Source organism: Pisolithus orientalis (genome assembly GCF_024613125.1).
Source record: "Pisolithus orientalis strain OTSU chromosome Unknown F5J12scaffold_39, whole genome shotgun sequence".
Taxonomy (NCBI): domain Eukaryota; kingdom Fungi; phylum Basidiomycota; class Agaricomycetes; order Boletales; family Pisolithaceae; genus Pisolithus; species Pisolithus orientalis.
The window spans coordinates 261,792-276,269 of NW_026260820.1; the positions used below are offsets into that span (position 1 = coordinate 261,792).

At 50.0% G+C, this 14,478-nt stretch overlaps 5 protein-coding genes across 5 annotated transcripts; 2 read left to right on the forward strand and 3 right to left on the reverse strand.

Annotated features, from left to right (window-relative positions):
* Nucleotides 1-1,739, reverse strand: F5J12DRAFT_855031 (uncharacterized protein). The gene is made up of 6 exons (XM_051746664.1): nucleotides 1,700-1,739; nucleotides 972-1,644; nucleotides 739-914; nucleotides 299-643; nucleotides 147-225; nucleotides 1-56 (listed from the first exon to the last, which is right to left on the reverse strand). Exons 2-5 carry the CDS (start codon nucleotides 1,444-1,446, stop codon nucleotides 202-204), a joined length of 1,020 nt encoding a protein of 339 aa, XP_051596429.1. The 5' UTR covers nucleotides 1,447-1,644; nucleotides 1,700-1,739; the 3' UTR covers nucleotides 1-56; nucleotides 147-201.
* Nucleotides 1,740-2,603: 864 nt separating this feature from the next.
* F5J12DRAFT_855032 (uncharacterized protein) lies at nucleotides 2,604-3,842 on the reverse strand (the record flags this gene model as incomplete). The annotated part of the gene is made up of 7 exons (XM_051746665.1): nucleotides 2,604-2,876; nucleotides 2,924-3,040; nucleotides 3,094-3,185; nucleotides 3,240-3,277; nucleotides 3,307-3,356; nucleotides 3,412-3,443; nucleotides 3,513-3,842. Coding segments are annotated over 7 exons (723 nt in total), but the record flags the coding sequence as incomplete, so codon positions are not given.
* A 332-nt stretch (nucleotides 3,843-4,174) lies between these two features.
* Nucleotides 4,175-7,724, forward strand: F5J12DRAFT_855037 (P-loop containing nucleoside triphosphate hydrolase protein). The gene is made up of 6 exons (XM_051746666.1): nucleotides 4,175-4,504; nucleotides 4,556-5,060; nucleotides 5,129-6,675; nucleotides 6,729-6,928; nucleotides 6,980-7,108; nucleotides 7,174-7,724. Exons 1-6 carry the CDS (start codon nucleotides 4,192-4,194, stop codon nucleotides 7,267-7,269), a joined length of 2,790 nt encoding a protein of 929 aa, XP_051596431.1. The 5' UTR covers nucleotides 4,175-4,191; the 3' UTR covers nucleotides 7,270-7,724.
* A 285-nt stretch (nucleotides 7,725-8,009) lies between these two features.
* On the reverse strand, nucleotides 8,010-9,052 carry F5J12DRAFT_367572 (uncharacterized protein). The gene is made up of 2 exons (XM_051739072.1): nucleotides 8,558-9,052; nucleotides 8,010-8,494 (listed from the first exon to the last, which is right to left on the reverse strand). The coding sequence occupies exons 1-2, from the start codon at nucleotides 8,874-8,876 to the stop codon at nucleotides 8,115-8,117; spliced, it is 699 nt and encodes a 232-aa protein (XP_051596432.1). The 5' UTR covers nucleotides 8,877-9,052; the 3' UTR covers nucleotides 8,010-8,114.
* Nucleotides 9,053-11,277: 2,225 nt separating this feature from the next.
* F5J12DRAFT_855051 (uncharacterized protein) lies at nucleotides 11,278-14,476 on the forward strand. Its single transcript, XM_051746667.1, has 11 exons — nucleotides 11,278-11,850; nucleotides 11,909-12,316; nucleotides 12,363-12,406; nucleotides 12,455-12,614; nucleotides 12,674-12,911; nucleotides 12,966-13,169; nucleotides 13,223-13,348; nucleotides 13,396-13,548; nucleotides 13,600-13,719; nucleotides 13,775-13,910; nucleotides 13,962-14,476. The coding sequence occupies exons 1-11, from the start codon at nucleotides 11,427-11,429 to the stop codon at nucleotides 14,178-14,180; spliced, it is 2,232 nt and encodes a 743-aa protein (XP_051596433.1). The 5' UTR covers nucleotides 11,278-11,426; the 3' UTR covers nucleotides 14,181-14,476.
* Nucleotides 14,477-14,478: the final 2 nt, after the last annotated feature.

Consider the following 14,478-nt stretch of genomic DNA (forward strand, 5'->3'; position numbering starts at 1 on the left):
AGCTGGACTGCTCAAAACCGATCGCCGCATGGCTATGCCACAAGATGTAATGTACGGTACGCTCCGTCTCTTAAAGTGTATATCTCCTCGTATTAACAAGTTTGCAACCTCATCTCATCCGCACACATGTCAATGTGTTTGTCAAGACCCGAACATCATCATCCTTGGTAAGCTTCAGATCTGTGCTGTGTCGTCCAGCAGTTAGGTCAATGTTAAGCGGACCTTCTGGGTAAGATACCTCCCCCTGTTTTCCACCAAAGTCAAAGTCGACCAACATTGCCCTATTTCCATCGCAGACGACGATGTTCGGGCACCGCAAGTCCCCATGAACAAGGTTTTCGGCATGGAAAGAATTAACAAGCTCCCACAGCTCTTTAGCCCATTGACTGTGTTTTTCAACATGTCGAAATAACAAAATCGGTGTAGCGGTCTTCAGATACTCCATTGCGATGCCGAAATAGCCTCCAGGAAGCCTCTGGAAGCCCAAAAGAGCGGGCGCATGTTTACGATCCGCACAAAACTTGTGCAATTCATACGAGTAACGGCGTGTAAATTTGACCAAGATTTGCTGGCCCTCAGTTGTCTCTGCGACGTACAGGTGGCAGTCAGGAACCCGGTCGTAAAAAAAATCGACAATTTTGGACTCGATTTGGGAGCCGGAGTCAGGATTGCGCAGGCTAGTAATGGGAGGTAGTTTGCGGCGGCTTTCTTCAATCGCAGGGGGGGATTGTCAATCACCTGCATGGCCTCTTGGCTGATGCGAACAAGGAGGACAGAGGCCGCTGTGAATGCGTTGTAGAGTGCGATCCGGTCGTCACCGTCACTCGAAGCCCAAAGGCACGACAGTCCCGGCGTCAGGTTAACCACCCGCCATCGACCGAGGAAAATCATAGCATAAAACGTGACAGTGTAACCTGGTGCAATGCATGATTTCAGCTGTGGATGAAATGCAAACATAAGATACAACATACCGATAATGGTTAGCCCAAGACATGGTAAACCCCAACCACTCATCACTAACGGAGAAAGACCATTCTCCACTGCTGTCTTGATTGTCTGAGCGAAATAGCCAGCCATTTCTACGCTCGGGATAGCTGAGACACTGGCCTCATTTTTGAACTCGGTGATGCAGTACCCTGCTCCGTGTGGTCCGAGGATACATGCACCTGAGTGGCTGTTCTTGTCAACGTTGGTGGCCATTAACGTAAAAGAGAAACCATCGGTACGCGCAGAAAATATCTTATTCAAAGCAAGTAAGCCTTCCTCCATTCTGGCTTGTTCATCCTCGTAGACAAGCGACATGAACTCCGCGAATTTGTCGACAGCCGATCGTAACTTTTGGGATGACACGCTCTCCGTGCCCAGAACACCCTTGTACCCACGGAAGATGTCAAGGAAGCAACCGAATCCTTTATACTGAAATGAGATCGGAGGGGAGTCGTCCATGAAGTGAGAAAGCTCGCGATCAAGAGGTTCCTTGGAGTTATAGACACGACGGTGTTCGATGGCGCATTCCTCCGGGTCTTTGTTCAAGGATCTGTAATATTTTGGGTCTGCCAGCTGCGATGGTGACACCTGCGTGATTTTGGCACGCTTCACGGCATCCACTATGTTATCTTCAGCATGAGTACGTTTTTCCCCTTTCAAGTCATCAGTCGAGGAAGAGGGCGTTAGCAGGGAAAGAGTGAAGCTGACCTTTGGGCGCAGGAAAAGTCCATTCTATGGCTAACTTGACCAAGCTCTCATCAAGAGAAATGTATGAGTCAGCTGATTCGCCGGTGTCTAACACCATTTCAGCGATATCCTCCAGGCGAACACTGGGGGGCAAAATCGTGCGTGGTCGAGGCTCGCGAAGCTGCAGTGTGAATGCGTGAGCCTTCGCGGGCCAGTATCCGAGACTAAGCTAACCTTCCAAAAATTAACGCTACTTGGCGTGATTGATCTGGTGAGTAATGTCGACAGGCGGGCAGTGATTGAGACCGAGAGCTCCTCCAAACAACTGGCAGATTGAACCTGTTCGTCATTCGGGATGAACGTACATTTCAGCTGTGTATTATTATGATAAAAAAACCAAATCTTGGGGAGAGGACCCATTGGTGTACCAGGGAGCATGCTGGATCACATCGAAATTCGTCGCTCCTATTTCGACGTCTGCAATCATCCCTAAAACTTCACCAATACAATGTCCGATTTAAAGATGGGGTCGTCGGGGACGACGGGCACCTTGTTTACGGATGCAACGTAGATCCCCATTTGGCGTCGTTGTCGCCGAGGCACGATACAGATCTAGACAGACCAACAGCATCATCACTTGATAGACTCCGTAACTAATCATCTCAACTACATACGTTGGGCCCATGGGGGAACACTGGGAAACAAGGGACTGGAGTCTAGAGAAGAACCTCTTATTATACTCCGGCCGCTCGACAACCCTAGCTGTCGTATAAGCCCCTCGTGAGACTGACCTTGGCCGCCTAAAATCCTGGATTTTCCGTGGTATCGTCGCCGAGAACAGCAAGGTCTGCCGTTGATGCTGTGAAAGAAAGGGTTCTGGTGATGTACTTACTCGACAAGGAGCCGAACGCTCTCACCTTGAAGAAGCTCATGATGTTCCGCGCGTCGTCTTCGAATCCCAGGTCAATCATACAGTCAGCCTCGTCCATGCACAGCAATTTGCAGTTATTGAATGTAAACCGTTTCTTTTCCAGCATATCAATCAACCGACCTAGGGTAGCAACGACGATATGTAGACTCTTATTGAGGACATGACTTTGATCGCCCATGGATATACCGCCGATACAAAGCAACGCATTCAGTCGGAGATATTTGCCATCCTTTGCAAGCGCGGCTGTCCAGGCAAGCACATTTTCATACGTCTGCGTTGCGAGTTCCCGAGAGGGACATAGAACAACACCTACAGGACCCTCGCCGTGGGTGAATGACTTCCTCTTCCAAGGTCATCATAATAAGTGGCAAACAAAATGCATGCGTTTTCCCAGAAGCCCTGAATGGGATTCCTATCATGTCACGTCCTAAAAACCTTGAGCGGGTGTCAGTATGGAGTCACGATGGAAAAGGACTGGCAGTGCTAACGCTGTGGGTATACCCTGCAACTGGATTGGAGTGGGAGTAAATATCTTTTTGGACCTTAGAAAATGTAGCATTCGCTGCGGTGTTTTCATATCCTGGACTGGCATGAGCATGCAAAGGTTTCTCCCAAAAATAAAGATAGAGCATACTTCGAAGTGCTCGATTAGGGGTGGAATGTCTTCTCCGTCTACAATAATATGATACTTCTCCGAAGACGCCGGTGCTGCTCCTCTGTCCAGTCACGTATATACTGTGGAGGTCGCCAACTGTGCTTGTTGGCCGAAATCAGCCTGTAGAAACACTGTGTAACTGGGAACTTACGAAGTCTTCAGTGACTCGGAATAAGAGATACCCTTTGCAAGTTAGAGATCTGATGCTAATCTCCGTCTGCTAGCGATAGCAGCAAGAATCTCTGCATCAACCTCCTCCGCTTTTTCAATTTCTGTCTTCTTGACATCCTCGCCAGCCTTGCGAGAGTGCATTTCTTGTGCCTCCAGGAGAAGTGTCCTCTCTTTCCAAGCTCTTTCCCTCCAACTATCTTCCTCCTGCTCAGCACCTTCCTTTGCCAATAGCTCCTCCAATTGCATCTTGGCCTTCTCCCGTGCAGAACTGCTGGTCAACGAGGAAAGCATTGATGCGCGGCTTTGGGCAACAGGGACGCAATGTTCATACGAGTCGTCTTCATTATCGAGTTTATACGTTGGGGATGGCGAGCGTTGAATGCGACGTCGCTTTAGAGGGGCTTCGCTTGTCTTTATATTGGCAAGGCGTAGTGATGATGACGGAGCGATGATTGAAAGTGGCAGTCTGACACCACGCTGGACCGCAGGCAGACCTCACGAACCGAACTTGCTGGTCCCCTAATTTCGAAAGCTCGCTGCCGTGCAATTGGGACCTGCTCAAGTTACTACGACTCAATACGAAAATGGGTTTCGATCAACCAACCCCCAACATGTCATGTGACATTGCCGGCGGCATTTTTTTCCAAGTCGCTCACATTTCCATGTAGGGAAGCCGCCGGTATGTCACGTGATGTGTCGGGGGCTGGTTGAGCTGAGTTTGCTCTCGCTCTGAGTGTATTATTATTATTGGTAGGTCGACATGTACGCTCCGGTGCGACGCCGTCTCCTGTCGCCAAGAAAGACCATCGCATATCGCCTCACGTCGGCGCCAGCCCAACCCGCTCGCCGCGCAGCGCACAGACACTATGGAACGTTGTTCACATCTTCGACGGGCACGGTTCGCTTCCGACATAGAATTGCGTCCTCGGCTGCCGCTGCGTTCCGGAATCTACATGTTCGCGCATTGTCATACTCGTCTATACCCAAGTTTGTCGCCAGGGCGTTGAGGGTGCCCGCCGCAGGTGTTGCTATGGGGGCCGGTGGGCTTGGTTATGCAAATTATAAGTTCGAAGGTGTGTCCTTTCTCTCGATTATGGATGTGGAGTTTCACTTATGCCGTGCAGAGATACGCCAGAAGACGAATGGATGGATAACAACGTTCCAAGATACAGCAGCAGATTTGTTCGACTCTGCATCGGACGGACTCAAATCGGTCCAAGCCCGCCTTGCCGAAGTCGAACTACCAGATATCGATACACCACAATTCCTCAAGGATTTCTTCTCGGATGGCAGTGGCAGCGGTGGGGCGGATAATAGCCGTCACACCAATAGCTCAGACGAAGAAGGCAAAAATCGGAAGCGCTCCCCTGAAGAAGAAGCTTTGATAGCCTCGCTTGTCGCCACAACTATGTCGGCGCCGTCAGATTCTTCGAACAGTAACGACGGTTTAGATGCGCGCCAGAATGGCCTTATGAATTTGACGAAGAAACTGATCGAGATCAGGAGCATGCTTCTTAGCATCGACCAGAGCGACTCCTTGAAATTGCCTAGCATCGTCGTAATTGGGAGCCAAAGTTCAGGAAAAAGCTCCGTGCTGGAGGCTATCGTCGGCCACGAATTTCTTCCGAAGTAGGTCTTCCTTTCATTGGTCGAACAAACTTGTATAACTATGCTATCCAATATACTGCCGTACCCAGGGGCAATAATATGGTAACACGCCGCCCAATCGAACTGACTCTCATACACACACCTCCAACAGCCGACGCACCCACCCCCACCGAGTACGGCGAATTCCCTTCCCTGGGCCTTGGCAAGATCACCAACTTCTCTTCCATTCAAAAAATCTTGACCGACCTCAACCTCGCCGTGCCTAGTACCGAAGCTGTCTCTTCAGAACCCATAGATCTCCGGATTTACAGCCCACACATACCCGACCTCACACTAATCGATCTGCCTGGATACGTCCAGATCTCATCTATGGATCAGCCAGAAGAGCTCCGCGAGAAGATCTCCTCTTTGTGTGATAAATATATTCGCGAACCGAATATTATTCTTGCAGTATGCGCAGCGGACGTCGATCTCGCCAACTCTCCCGCGTTGAGAGCGAGTAGGAAAGTCGATCCGCTGGGCCTGAGAACCATTGGCGTAGTAACAAAGATGGATCTGGTAACACCCGACGAAGGTGTGGGTATATTGACGAACAATCGATACCCACTGCATCTAGGCTACGTGGGCGTCGTGGCCAAATCTGGAGGGAAACAGACTTCGTCTTTGTCGGAGAGGGCAGTTTCCAAGCAGACTGAAGAAGATTACTTCAACGTGCATAAAGCGCTCTTCGGTCCTTCCTCGTCTTTGTCAGGCATCATGGTCGGGACAGATACCTTACGCCGGCGTCTGATGGAGGTCCTCGAATCCTCGATGGCTTCATCCTTACACAGCATAACCAACGCCGTACAGCTCGAGCTCGAAGAAGCAACCTACCAATTCAAAGTCCAGTACAACGACCGACGTATCTCGTCCGAATCATACGTTGCCGAAACTGTCGATGCTCTCAAAGCCCGATTCAGAGAGTATGCGACACAGTTCCGGAAACCTGCGGTGAGGCAACGACTGAAGGAGATGCTAGACGAGCGGGTGATGGATATCCTTGAGCAGCTGTATTGGATGGACAAGCGAGTCGAGGAGCTCGGTGTGTCGGGTGCGGATACGAAAGTGAAGACAGCGAGGGACGTCGATGCATACTGGAGGCACAAGCTCGACGCAGCATCGTCGTTGTTGACGAAGTCGGGTGTCGGGAGAGACGCGACGGTGCTCGTCGCGGATGGTTTGCGGACTTTGATTGATTCGATTGCGAGCGGAGAACCGTTTAACCATCATCCACGTGCCGCGGAGAGACTCGTGCAGTTCTCCCATATCATATTGAGGGACCGGATAGGAATGACATCAGATCAGGTCGAGAATTGTATCAAACCTTACAAGTACGAAGTCGATGTGGACAAGGGAGAGTGGGAGATCGGACGGCAACGGGCAGTGGAGTTATTCGAGAAGGAGGCGGCGATGTGTGAAGGGAAGTTGAGCGAGATACGGAAGAAGATAGGAGGAAGGAGGCGGCTGAACGGGTTAATTGGTTATGTGAAAGAATTGGAAGAGAAGGAGAGGGAACGGAAGGCCAGAAGGTTGAAGGGGGAGGACGTCGAAGAGGACGTCGAAGAGTACAAGTACCCCCAGGCACAGGTTTTGGACGGTGAGCGGACGTTGGACCTTTGGCCTCACTTTTCTGACTGCTGTGGTTTGTAGCGCGCCACGCTGTGCTGTACAATGACAGACTCGCGATACTGAAGCTGCGCCTCGCAGCGCTCAAGTCGAAGCGGTGCAAAACTGGTCCGGAGAATGACGTTTTCTGCCCAGAAGTTTTCCTCAACGTTGTGGCCGACAAGCTCGCGCACACATCAACGATGTTCATCAACATCGAGCTCCTAGACCATTTCTTCTATCAGGTAAGTCAGATATATCATCGCAGTCCATATCATATCTAATTCCACGTAAAGTTCCCCCGCGAAATTGACTCTCGGCTGATATATGATCTCGACCGCAAAGAGATCGTGGAGTTTGCGAGGGAGAATCCGAGCATACGACGACATCTTGACCTTCAGGAGCGAAAGGACAAGCTCGAAGAGGTAAATTACCAACGCTCCCTTGGTCAACGTTGTCTGACAGGATGTGTCAACATTTATTTTTATAGGTGATGAAGCAGCTCAACAGCTTGTCAACGCTTCGTGCAGACACCGCTCCCACCCCACGACGACAGAGAGGGCTCTTTGGCGGGAGCATCTTTTGATCCTTTACCCTCGACGCTTCGTTTGTTGTGTCATGCATACAGTTTCCACACATTTGAGATCGTCGTATCACCCAGCAACACTCCCACCTTCGTTTTTTTATATGTTGATTTACGTGTTGACCTCACTCATGAAGTGATCCCAAATTCATGTCTATTGGTGGTAACTGAATGCGAGTAAATTACTATCGCTCACATTTCAAGTACAGCAATGCTTGAGCCGTACTGCTTCTTGTACCGTCTGGATACCTCCAATCGGGGAGCACCACTTGGTCCATGGAACCATCTGCAAGCCAGTTCAAGACTTTGATGGTCGATCGGCGTCTGGGGGAGATGTTATCCAACACAGATGTGCAAACTCGCCAAGTACTCATGTCGCCCATACAATGGTCGGCTAATTATGTATGTCTTTATGTGTTACTTCGGAGGAAACGATGTGTAGTTGCGGGGCACAAACAGATGGTATATTATTTTCTGAATTCTGTGATGCGAATGTGTTTCTTCGGTACCGAAATCGGAGCTGTGTCTCTCAGGCACTCGCCCGATGATCACGAATTCTGTAACCACGTACGCGTGTGCGTACCCTTTCACTCACGGATAGGTGCTTCGTTCTTCCTTGATCGCCCAGATTACAATTGAGACTCTTTGGTGAAGGTGCATCTAGTTGATCCCCGTCTTAACAAGTGGCGGTATACACATGACATGGGCTTGGAAAGGGTTTGTAGTGTAAACCGTGTCATCGCTAACGGAATAGTCTACCACCAACCAAGTGCGACCTCACATGATGTGGGGCATGTAGGCACTTTCCGCTGACTTTGCGTTGAGATACTACGTCAATCCGGAGGAGATCAGTTTGACATTTCCTCAAACGCATATGCGAGAAAGACTACCTCAACGCAACCCTTCATATGCGCTTTGAGATCCCCTCGCCTTTTGTACGTTTTTCCGCAATATTCGCATTCCATCTTCACGCCAAGATGACTTTCTATAATGTGACGAGCGACGTTGCCCCAACGCGATACCTTGGAACATCCAGGCCACGGGCAAGGAGCACGGTCCCGATGCTTGTAGTTATGACCGTGTAGGGGAAGATGAGTGTAGAGCGACTTCGTCGTCGCCTCCAGGGGGAACGTGCATCCAGTTCCCAATGGACATGTGTATGTCACCGACAGGTTAACGGCAGGTAAGGCAGGTGAGGCTGAATGGAACGTGTTTTCGGTCGCGTTGCCTGCGGGTACAAAGTGTTGCTGTTAAGTATTCAAGAATTAACAATACAGCTCTGAACGTGCACCTTGATCGCAGATGTGCAGCACACCACAGGTACACGAGCCAATCATGTGGGGGGTCTGGTATGTAGTCTGAGCAGGCTGCGTCAAAAGGCCATCATTCAACACGGAAGGGAGAGGAGCGTCGCTGTTAACGAGGTAGGGGTTAAAATCGCTTCCTTGCGGTCTGAACATGATTCGCAAAACACTGCAGAATGACAGCGTCCTCGAATAATATTTATACAGGTCATACCAATCCGACGCGAGTTGGCCTCCTTGATGCAAAATGCGGGTACGCAGGATTAGAGGCAGTACGTGACCAAGCAAGTCAGGGGCCGGAAACATAATCACGGCTCGGAAGCAGTAGTGACTCCGAGGTTGTCGTTGCTCCGTCACAATCAGTACTTGCTGTTCCGATGAAAATTCTTCAGCCCATATACGGATCCATTCCCAAGGTATATTGGGACGAGGAATCCGCGAAGGTTGCTCGTCGACTGCAGGAGCAGGTATGGATGTTACGCGAACCTGTAATATCACCGCCTTTACCACCTTTATCGGGGTAAGCTGGTGAGTGCGAATATTAAAAATCGTTCGAACGGGAAGGGCTTGGAATGCGGGTGGGAGCGGTCGTTCAGAGCAGTATCCGCATGTGTATGGTAACAACCATGGCAACAACGGACCTGCGGTGAATACAGTAATCAAGGGGGCAGTGTGTCAAGGAGTGAAATTTTCATCCTGTACCAACTTATAGGTCCGGTCATCCTGAAAACTGCACGGAAGCAACCATAACGAGTGATACACATACCCACAGCACTCCAACCCCTTGGAAGCACTGAAGTGACCAGATTCAGCGAGCTGTGGAATGATGGATACGCTTCGCAAGACAACCTGTAATTAAAACGCTCAGGAACGCTTAGGGTGGCTATTCTACAGTGCCAGAACAACTCTCACATGTAATTGGAAGCAAAGATAGCTAGTGAAGACCATCCTTGAGGGTCGTGATTTCCGGACGTTGGAGCTAGGGTATTAGAAAAACACCTTGTCCGCCAATCGTTTAGACTTGGAGTCTTGTGCTAATGTTACGCACGATCTGCATGATCATCGTCTCTTTCGCTCGCGGAGAAAGCGCAGGGTGATACGAATCTAAGATAGTTCTGGTTTACTATCTTCTGAGTTCATCACGAATACGCAGTAGAGACGAACCAAACTCGGAGCCAAGTCGGAGTAGGAGACAGCCAAGTGCTAGGTTGTTCTCCCAAGAAGGCTTTTTTAGGCACCGGCGCGTATAATTTATTTATGTACAGCACTCCCCCTGTCAACCTGCAATGTGGTCCGAAGGTAACATCAATTTTCTGAAAGTTTTTTGGGCACTGGCGTATCTATTTTGTTAATGTCCTTATCAACCTGCAACATAATCTGAAGGTCACTTACTAACATCTATTTTCTTAGGACCTTTTTGGGCACTAGCGTACGTATTATGAGTGCAGCAATGATCATGCCAGCCCGCAACATATGCATGTAGTTGCGGTGAACAGCGGTGCTGCGAGAATGAAACCTGTGTTTCTGGGATCTACCGGAAGCCTGTACATGGTGGTGAGGCAACTTGAAACAATGCTCGAGTTTGGTCGATCGGAAAGACAGCGTTATTTTTACTCATACTTGTGGTCGCTGCGCATTGAAAGAAGGAAACCCCGCGCATGGGTCGCGGAGAAGGGACTGAGTGATGCAAGCTTGCAAGGGGCCCAAGGGTTGAAGCGCCGCCGATGGGTTAGTGTCCTTCGCATCCGGCGGCGGTGGAATGATTTTGCCCTCACATCGTATCTATCTACTATAAGGGAGAGCGAATAAGACGACTGTTCCGTATTATGGCATGAGCACCGTTGGAGGTTCTCGTTCTCCCAGTTCGGTGCATGTGTTCGGGGTCGTACCAGTGGGCAATACATTGCTGACATCGACCCCCATGAGGCCCCCCGTGTAACAGGGCTTCTCAGATGTAGCGGAAGAGGCTTTAGGCCGCCAAGTCAAAGCAAGTTGATGTCTTCTCTTCTTTCCTGTCCATCACCATGGTGTTGTTGTACATAACGCACCTACGCTAGAATGACACGAGTGGTCGATGATCTTCGGACGGCACAACGTTACATAACTGGAAACAACGTCGAAGAAATTGGGTCGAGTCGTGCCATGGCGAAGAACAAGCGAGGTACCAATCGAGAAGTTCCTTCACGCCTTACCTTGTAATCACCCTGCACGAACTCATGTTACTTCTTCACGTACACCCGCATCTTATCAGCAACACCGTGTGTGAAATAATTACACTCGACTCGACTCGAAGATCGGAAGTACGCCGCCCAGTAAGTGGGAGTACACACGAGTCTCTGAAGCTGGGTCATTATGATATCGGGGGGGCTGTTGTCGGGGGAGGAGACTGGAAAATGCAGCGTGAGAAGATATTACATAAAGTTGGCTTTTCCCCTGGCGGTCTGTTATGGTCAAGAGACAAGCATGTAAGTGACGAGCATGCCACTGTGGAAGAGGCTTCTAAGAGACTGACTTCGGGTAGAGATGTTAATTTAGTAGCTAGCATAGCGTTTCCTTTGATCTTCAGTTTGCTGGTCATGAATGCCTTTTCGCCATCGAACTGGGTTTCGGATTAGTACGACGACAGCACGACAGGTGAAGTGGGTGAAAAAAACACAAAGGGATACGTTAGAAGGAAAGACTAAGCAGGGAACAAAACGGACCGCACCTTCCCATCAGACGACGTTCTTTTGCTTCGCCTTCAGTGTACTCCCTTTGATTTCTCGCGGCCGAGTTCTGTCTTAGGGGGGATCGTTCGTCGCTTAGTAATCAACGAGCTTTCCTTCTCGTCACGGCCGTACCTGCACTGCGCCAATAATGGCCTCCACACCACCGCCCGCTGGGGCATTCGTTGTCCCCGCAGTCCCGCGCTTACCATCGACCACACGGAACCGGAGCTCGATCGGCTCGTCTTTTTCCCTAGGCCCACAACCCATAGTGAGCTCTCTTACTGGCGAAATGAGCAATGCCTATCCATATGCCTTGGACCCGAATTGCTCTATGCTTCATAACTCTCCGAGATCGTCCCCGAGGCGTCATCGGCGTGCCCAACCCAGTATCAGTCGTCATCCACTCGCAAACCACACGGCGGATGTTTTTCAGGACTCAGAATTAGGAGGAGAATCTGAGGATGGCGAGTGGGGAGTGGTCGACAGGATGAGGCTGTGGAGGCACGACGCGTTGATGCAACATCTATACGAGACAGCTTCGTTCTGGGGCGACAAGATCCTCTCGTGGACGAGTACGTCAAATCCAATCTTTTCCTGCTTGTTTTTTTTTTTGTCTAATCCGAAATGCAGACGATCCGAACGATGCATTCTGGCTAGCCCAGACCTACTTCATGACTCACCAGTACTCTCGCGCAGAAAGATTGCTGACGCGTCCGTTCCCCGCTGTCGTACCCTCGCAACCAGGAGAAACTAACGGCGCTGTTCACCCAATGAGTGGTGTGTCGGGAATAGGGAGTGTTTTCTTCGACCCAAAGGGCAAGGGCAAGGAAATCGAGGCACAGGCAGGATCAACGCCACGACTACCCATGGGTCCTGCGGCCCTCGTTAAACTTCCCGAAAAGCTTCAAACAAGGGTATCCAGGCTTGTAGATATGAGCGTTGCTTGTCGATACCTCGCCGCTCAATGCCAGGTAAGGCAAGGAAACTGGTCTGATGCATTGGAGATTCTTGGAGAGGCGAATCCTTTCCGTCATTCGGGTTTGTTTTTTCTTGGTCTCAGGTTGCCGAGGTGACACATGCACAGAACGAAGTGGTGCCGCTGTTCCCAACGTCGATGGCGGTATCAAGGTCAGCTCCATGAACAGAACTCCACAGAACGAATTCTCATTTGGATAGGTTGAGGCATCCATGTGTCATCTGCGAGGCATACTTATGCTGAAGCTTAATCGTGGAGAACAAGCGAAGTTGTGCTTCATGGAAGCCCTCACCCTCGACGTCAAGTGCTATGACGCATTCAGTCAGCTCATTGGCGGAGAAATGATGACCCCTGACGAAGGTGCGTTGTCTTGAAACGTGTAGGTGGGCTATCATAACCTTCAATGACCGTCTTATTAGAGTGGGAGTTCGTTCAGGGTCTTGCCTACAAGCAACAAACGCCAGATGACGCCGATTTCATTCAATTAATGTATACATCCCGTTTGCGCAAATACAAACACGCAGAAGAGCACGCTCTCACCCGTCAACGATTAGTGGAGGATTACAGGCTTTCCGACAACCCCGATGTGTTGTATACCTTCGCAGATGCGCTGTATACGCAGCGTCGCTGGGCAGATTGCTACGCCATCACCTCAAGGTCATTCCCTGTTCTCCACGAGTTATCTCCAGTCTCATTCCTGTTCGTTCCTAGGATTCTTGAGCTCGTGACATTCCACGATGCCGCATTGCCATTGCATATCGCATGCATGTATCACCTTTCCCATTTGCGATCAAAACTTTTTGTTTTGGCGCACGAGCTTGTGGACAGAGAACCAGAAAACCCCATTAGTTGGTACGCTGTTGGGGTATGGTATCTCAGTGCCGACAAGTGGTCGCAAGCTAGGCAATACTTTAGGTATAACGTCTTCTCATCTACAGGTTGACTTGGTGTGCTGAGTTGCAAATAAGCAAAACTTCTCTGATGGACCCTCGCTTTGCACCTGCCTGGATAGCATTTGCTCATACGTTTGCAATGGAAGGAGAACACGACCATGCCGTAACCGCTTACTCGACCTGCGCGCGAATGTTTTTGGGGTATGTTCTCTTGGGCTACGGATGACTTATGTTGCTAATAAACATAGCTCACACTTGCCTTTGCTTTTCATCGGCATGGAGCAGATAGTGCTCTCGAATCACCAGTTAGCCGACGAGGCTTTACATGCCGCGCACGCTGCGTGTGACAGCGACCCTCTATTGATTAACGAGTTGGGAGTGATGGCTTTCACTCGTGGAGAGTATGTCTCACCTGTGACTCAAGTTGCTGAGGTACTGAACCGCCTACAAAGATACCAAAAAGCGGCTCAACTATTTGAGCGCTCGCTCGAGCTCGCACAAATCACTCAGAGTTCGGAACGATCGTGGACAGCGACGTATTTGAATCTTGGAACATGCTTCCGGAAGCTCAAGTAGGTTGCAAAGCGAGAAGTCATGGATAGTCACCCTAATTTTATCCTGGTGTAGAGATTACGAGAAAGCCAAAAAGAATTACCAACGGGTTTTGGAGATAGAACCTCAACATCGACAAGGTCTAGGCTTCCTTGGAATGGTGTACCATTTCCAGGACGAAGTAGATAGAGCGATCGTCAAGTACCACGAAGTAAGTGGGTTGCCTGTGTTGACGGAAAGTCCGTTAATTGGATGATCGCAGGCGCTGAGCATTGATCCTATAAATAATCATATAATCGAGTTGCTAAATCTTGCACTAGAATCAAATATTGCGTGTGGTTCGTGGGAGAGAGTATATCCGGGTGGGGAGGAGGCGTTCAGGGACATGATGGCTTCGTTGAAAAACAAGTTTACCAAAAAGGGGGTTGAGGCTAGGCCGGGCGATGGCAACCGCTCGGAGGAAGCTATGAATGTTGGTTAAGCACCGCGATGTGGAGGGGTACAGCTCTGGGACGTAGGTTGCACTAACTTCCAAAAACCACCCAAGTTCCAAAATGGCTGTATTTCCACCTATGCCAGTCGAAGTATGCCATGACGCATGGAGTGGAGTAAAAAGAGGGTAGCCGAGTTCACGGGGTGCCTCATTTATCTTTCGGGGTGCGCCCTCCCGTCTGTCTGCCGAGATGCCGAGGCTACGTTCTCCACAATATCTCACCTTGTCGTCCATACATGTCCCCACCCGACTAATCAAATACACCAGTTGGGCTCCGAGCTTACGG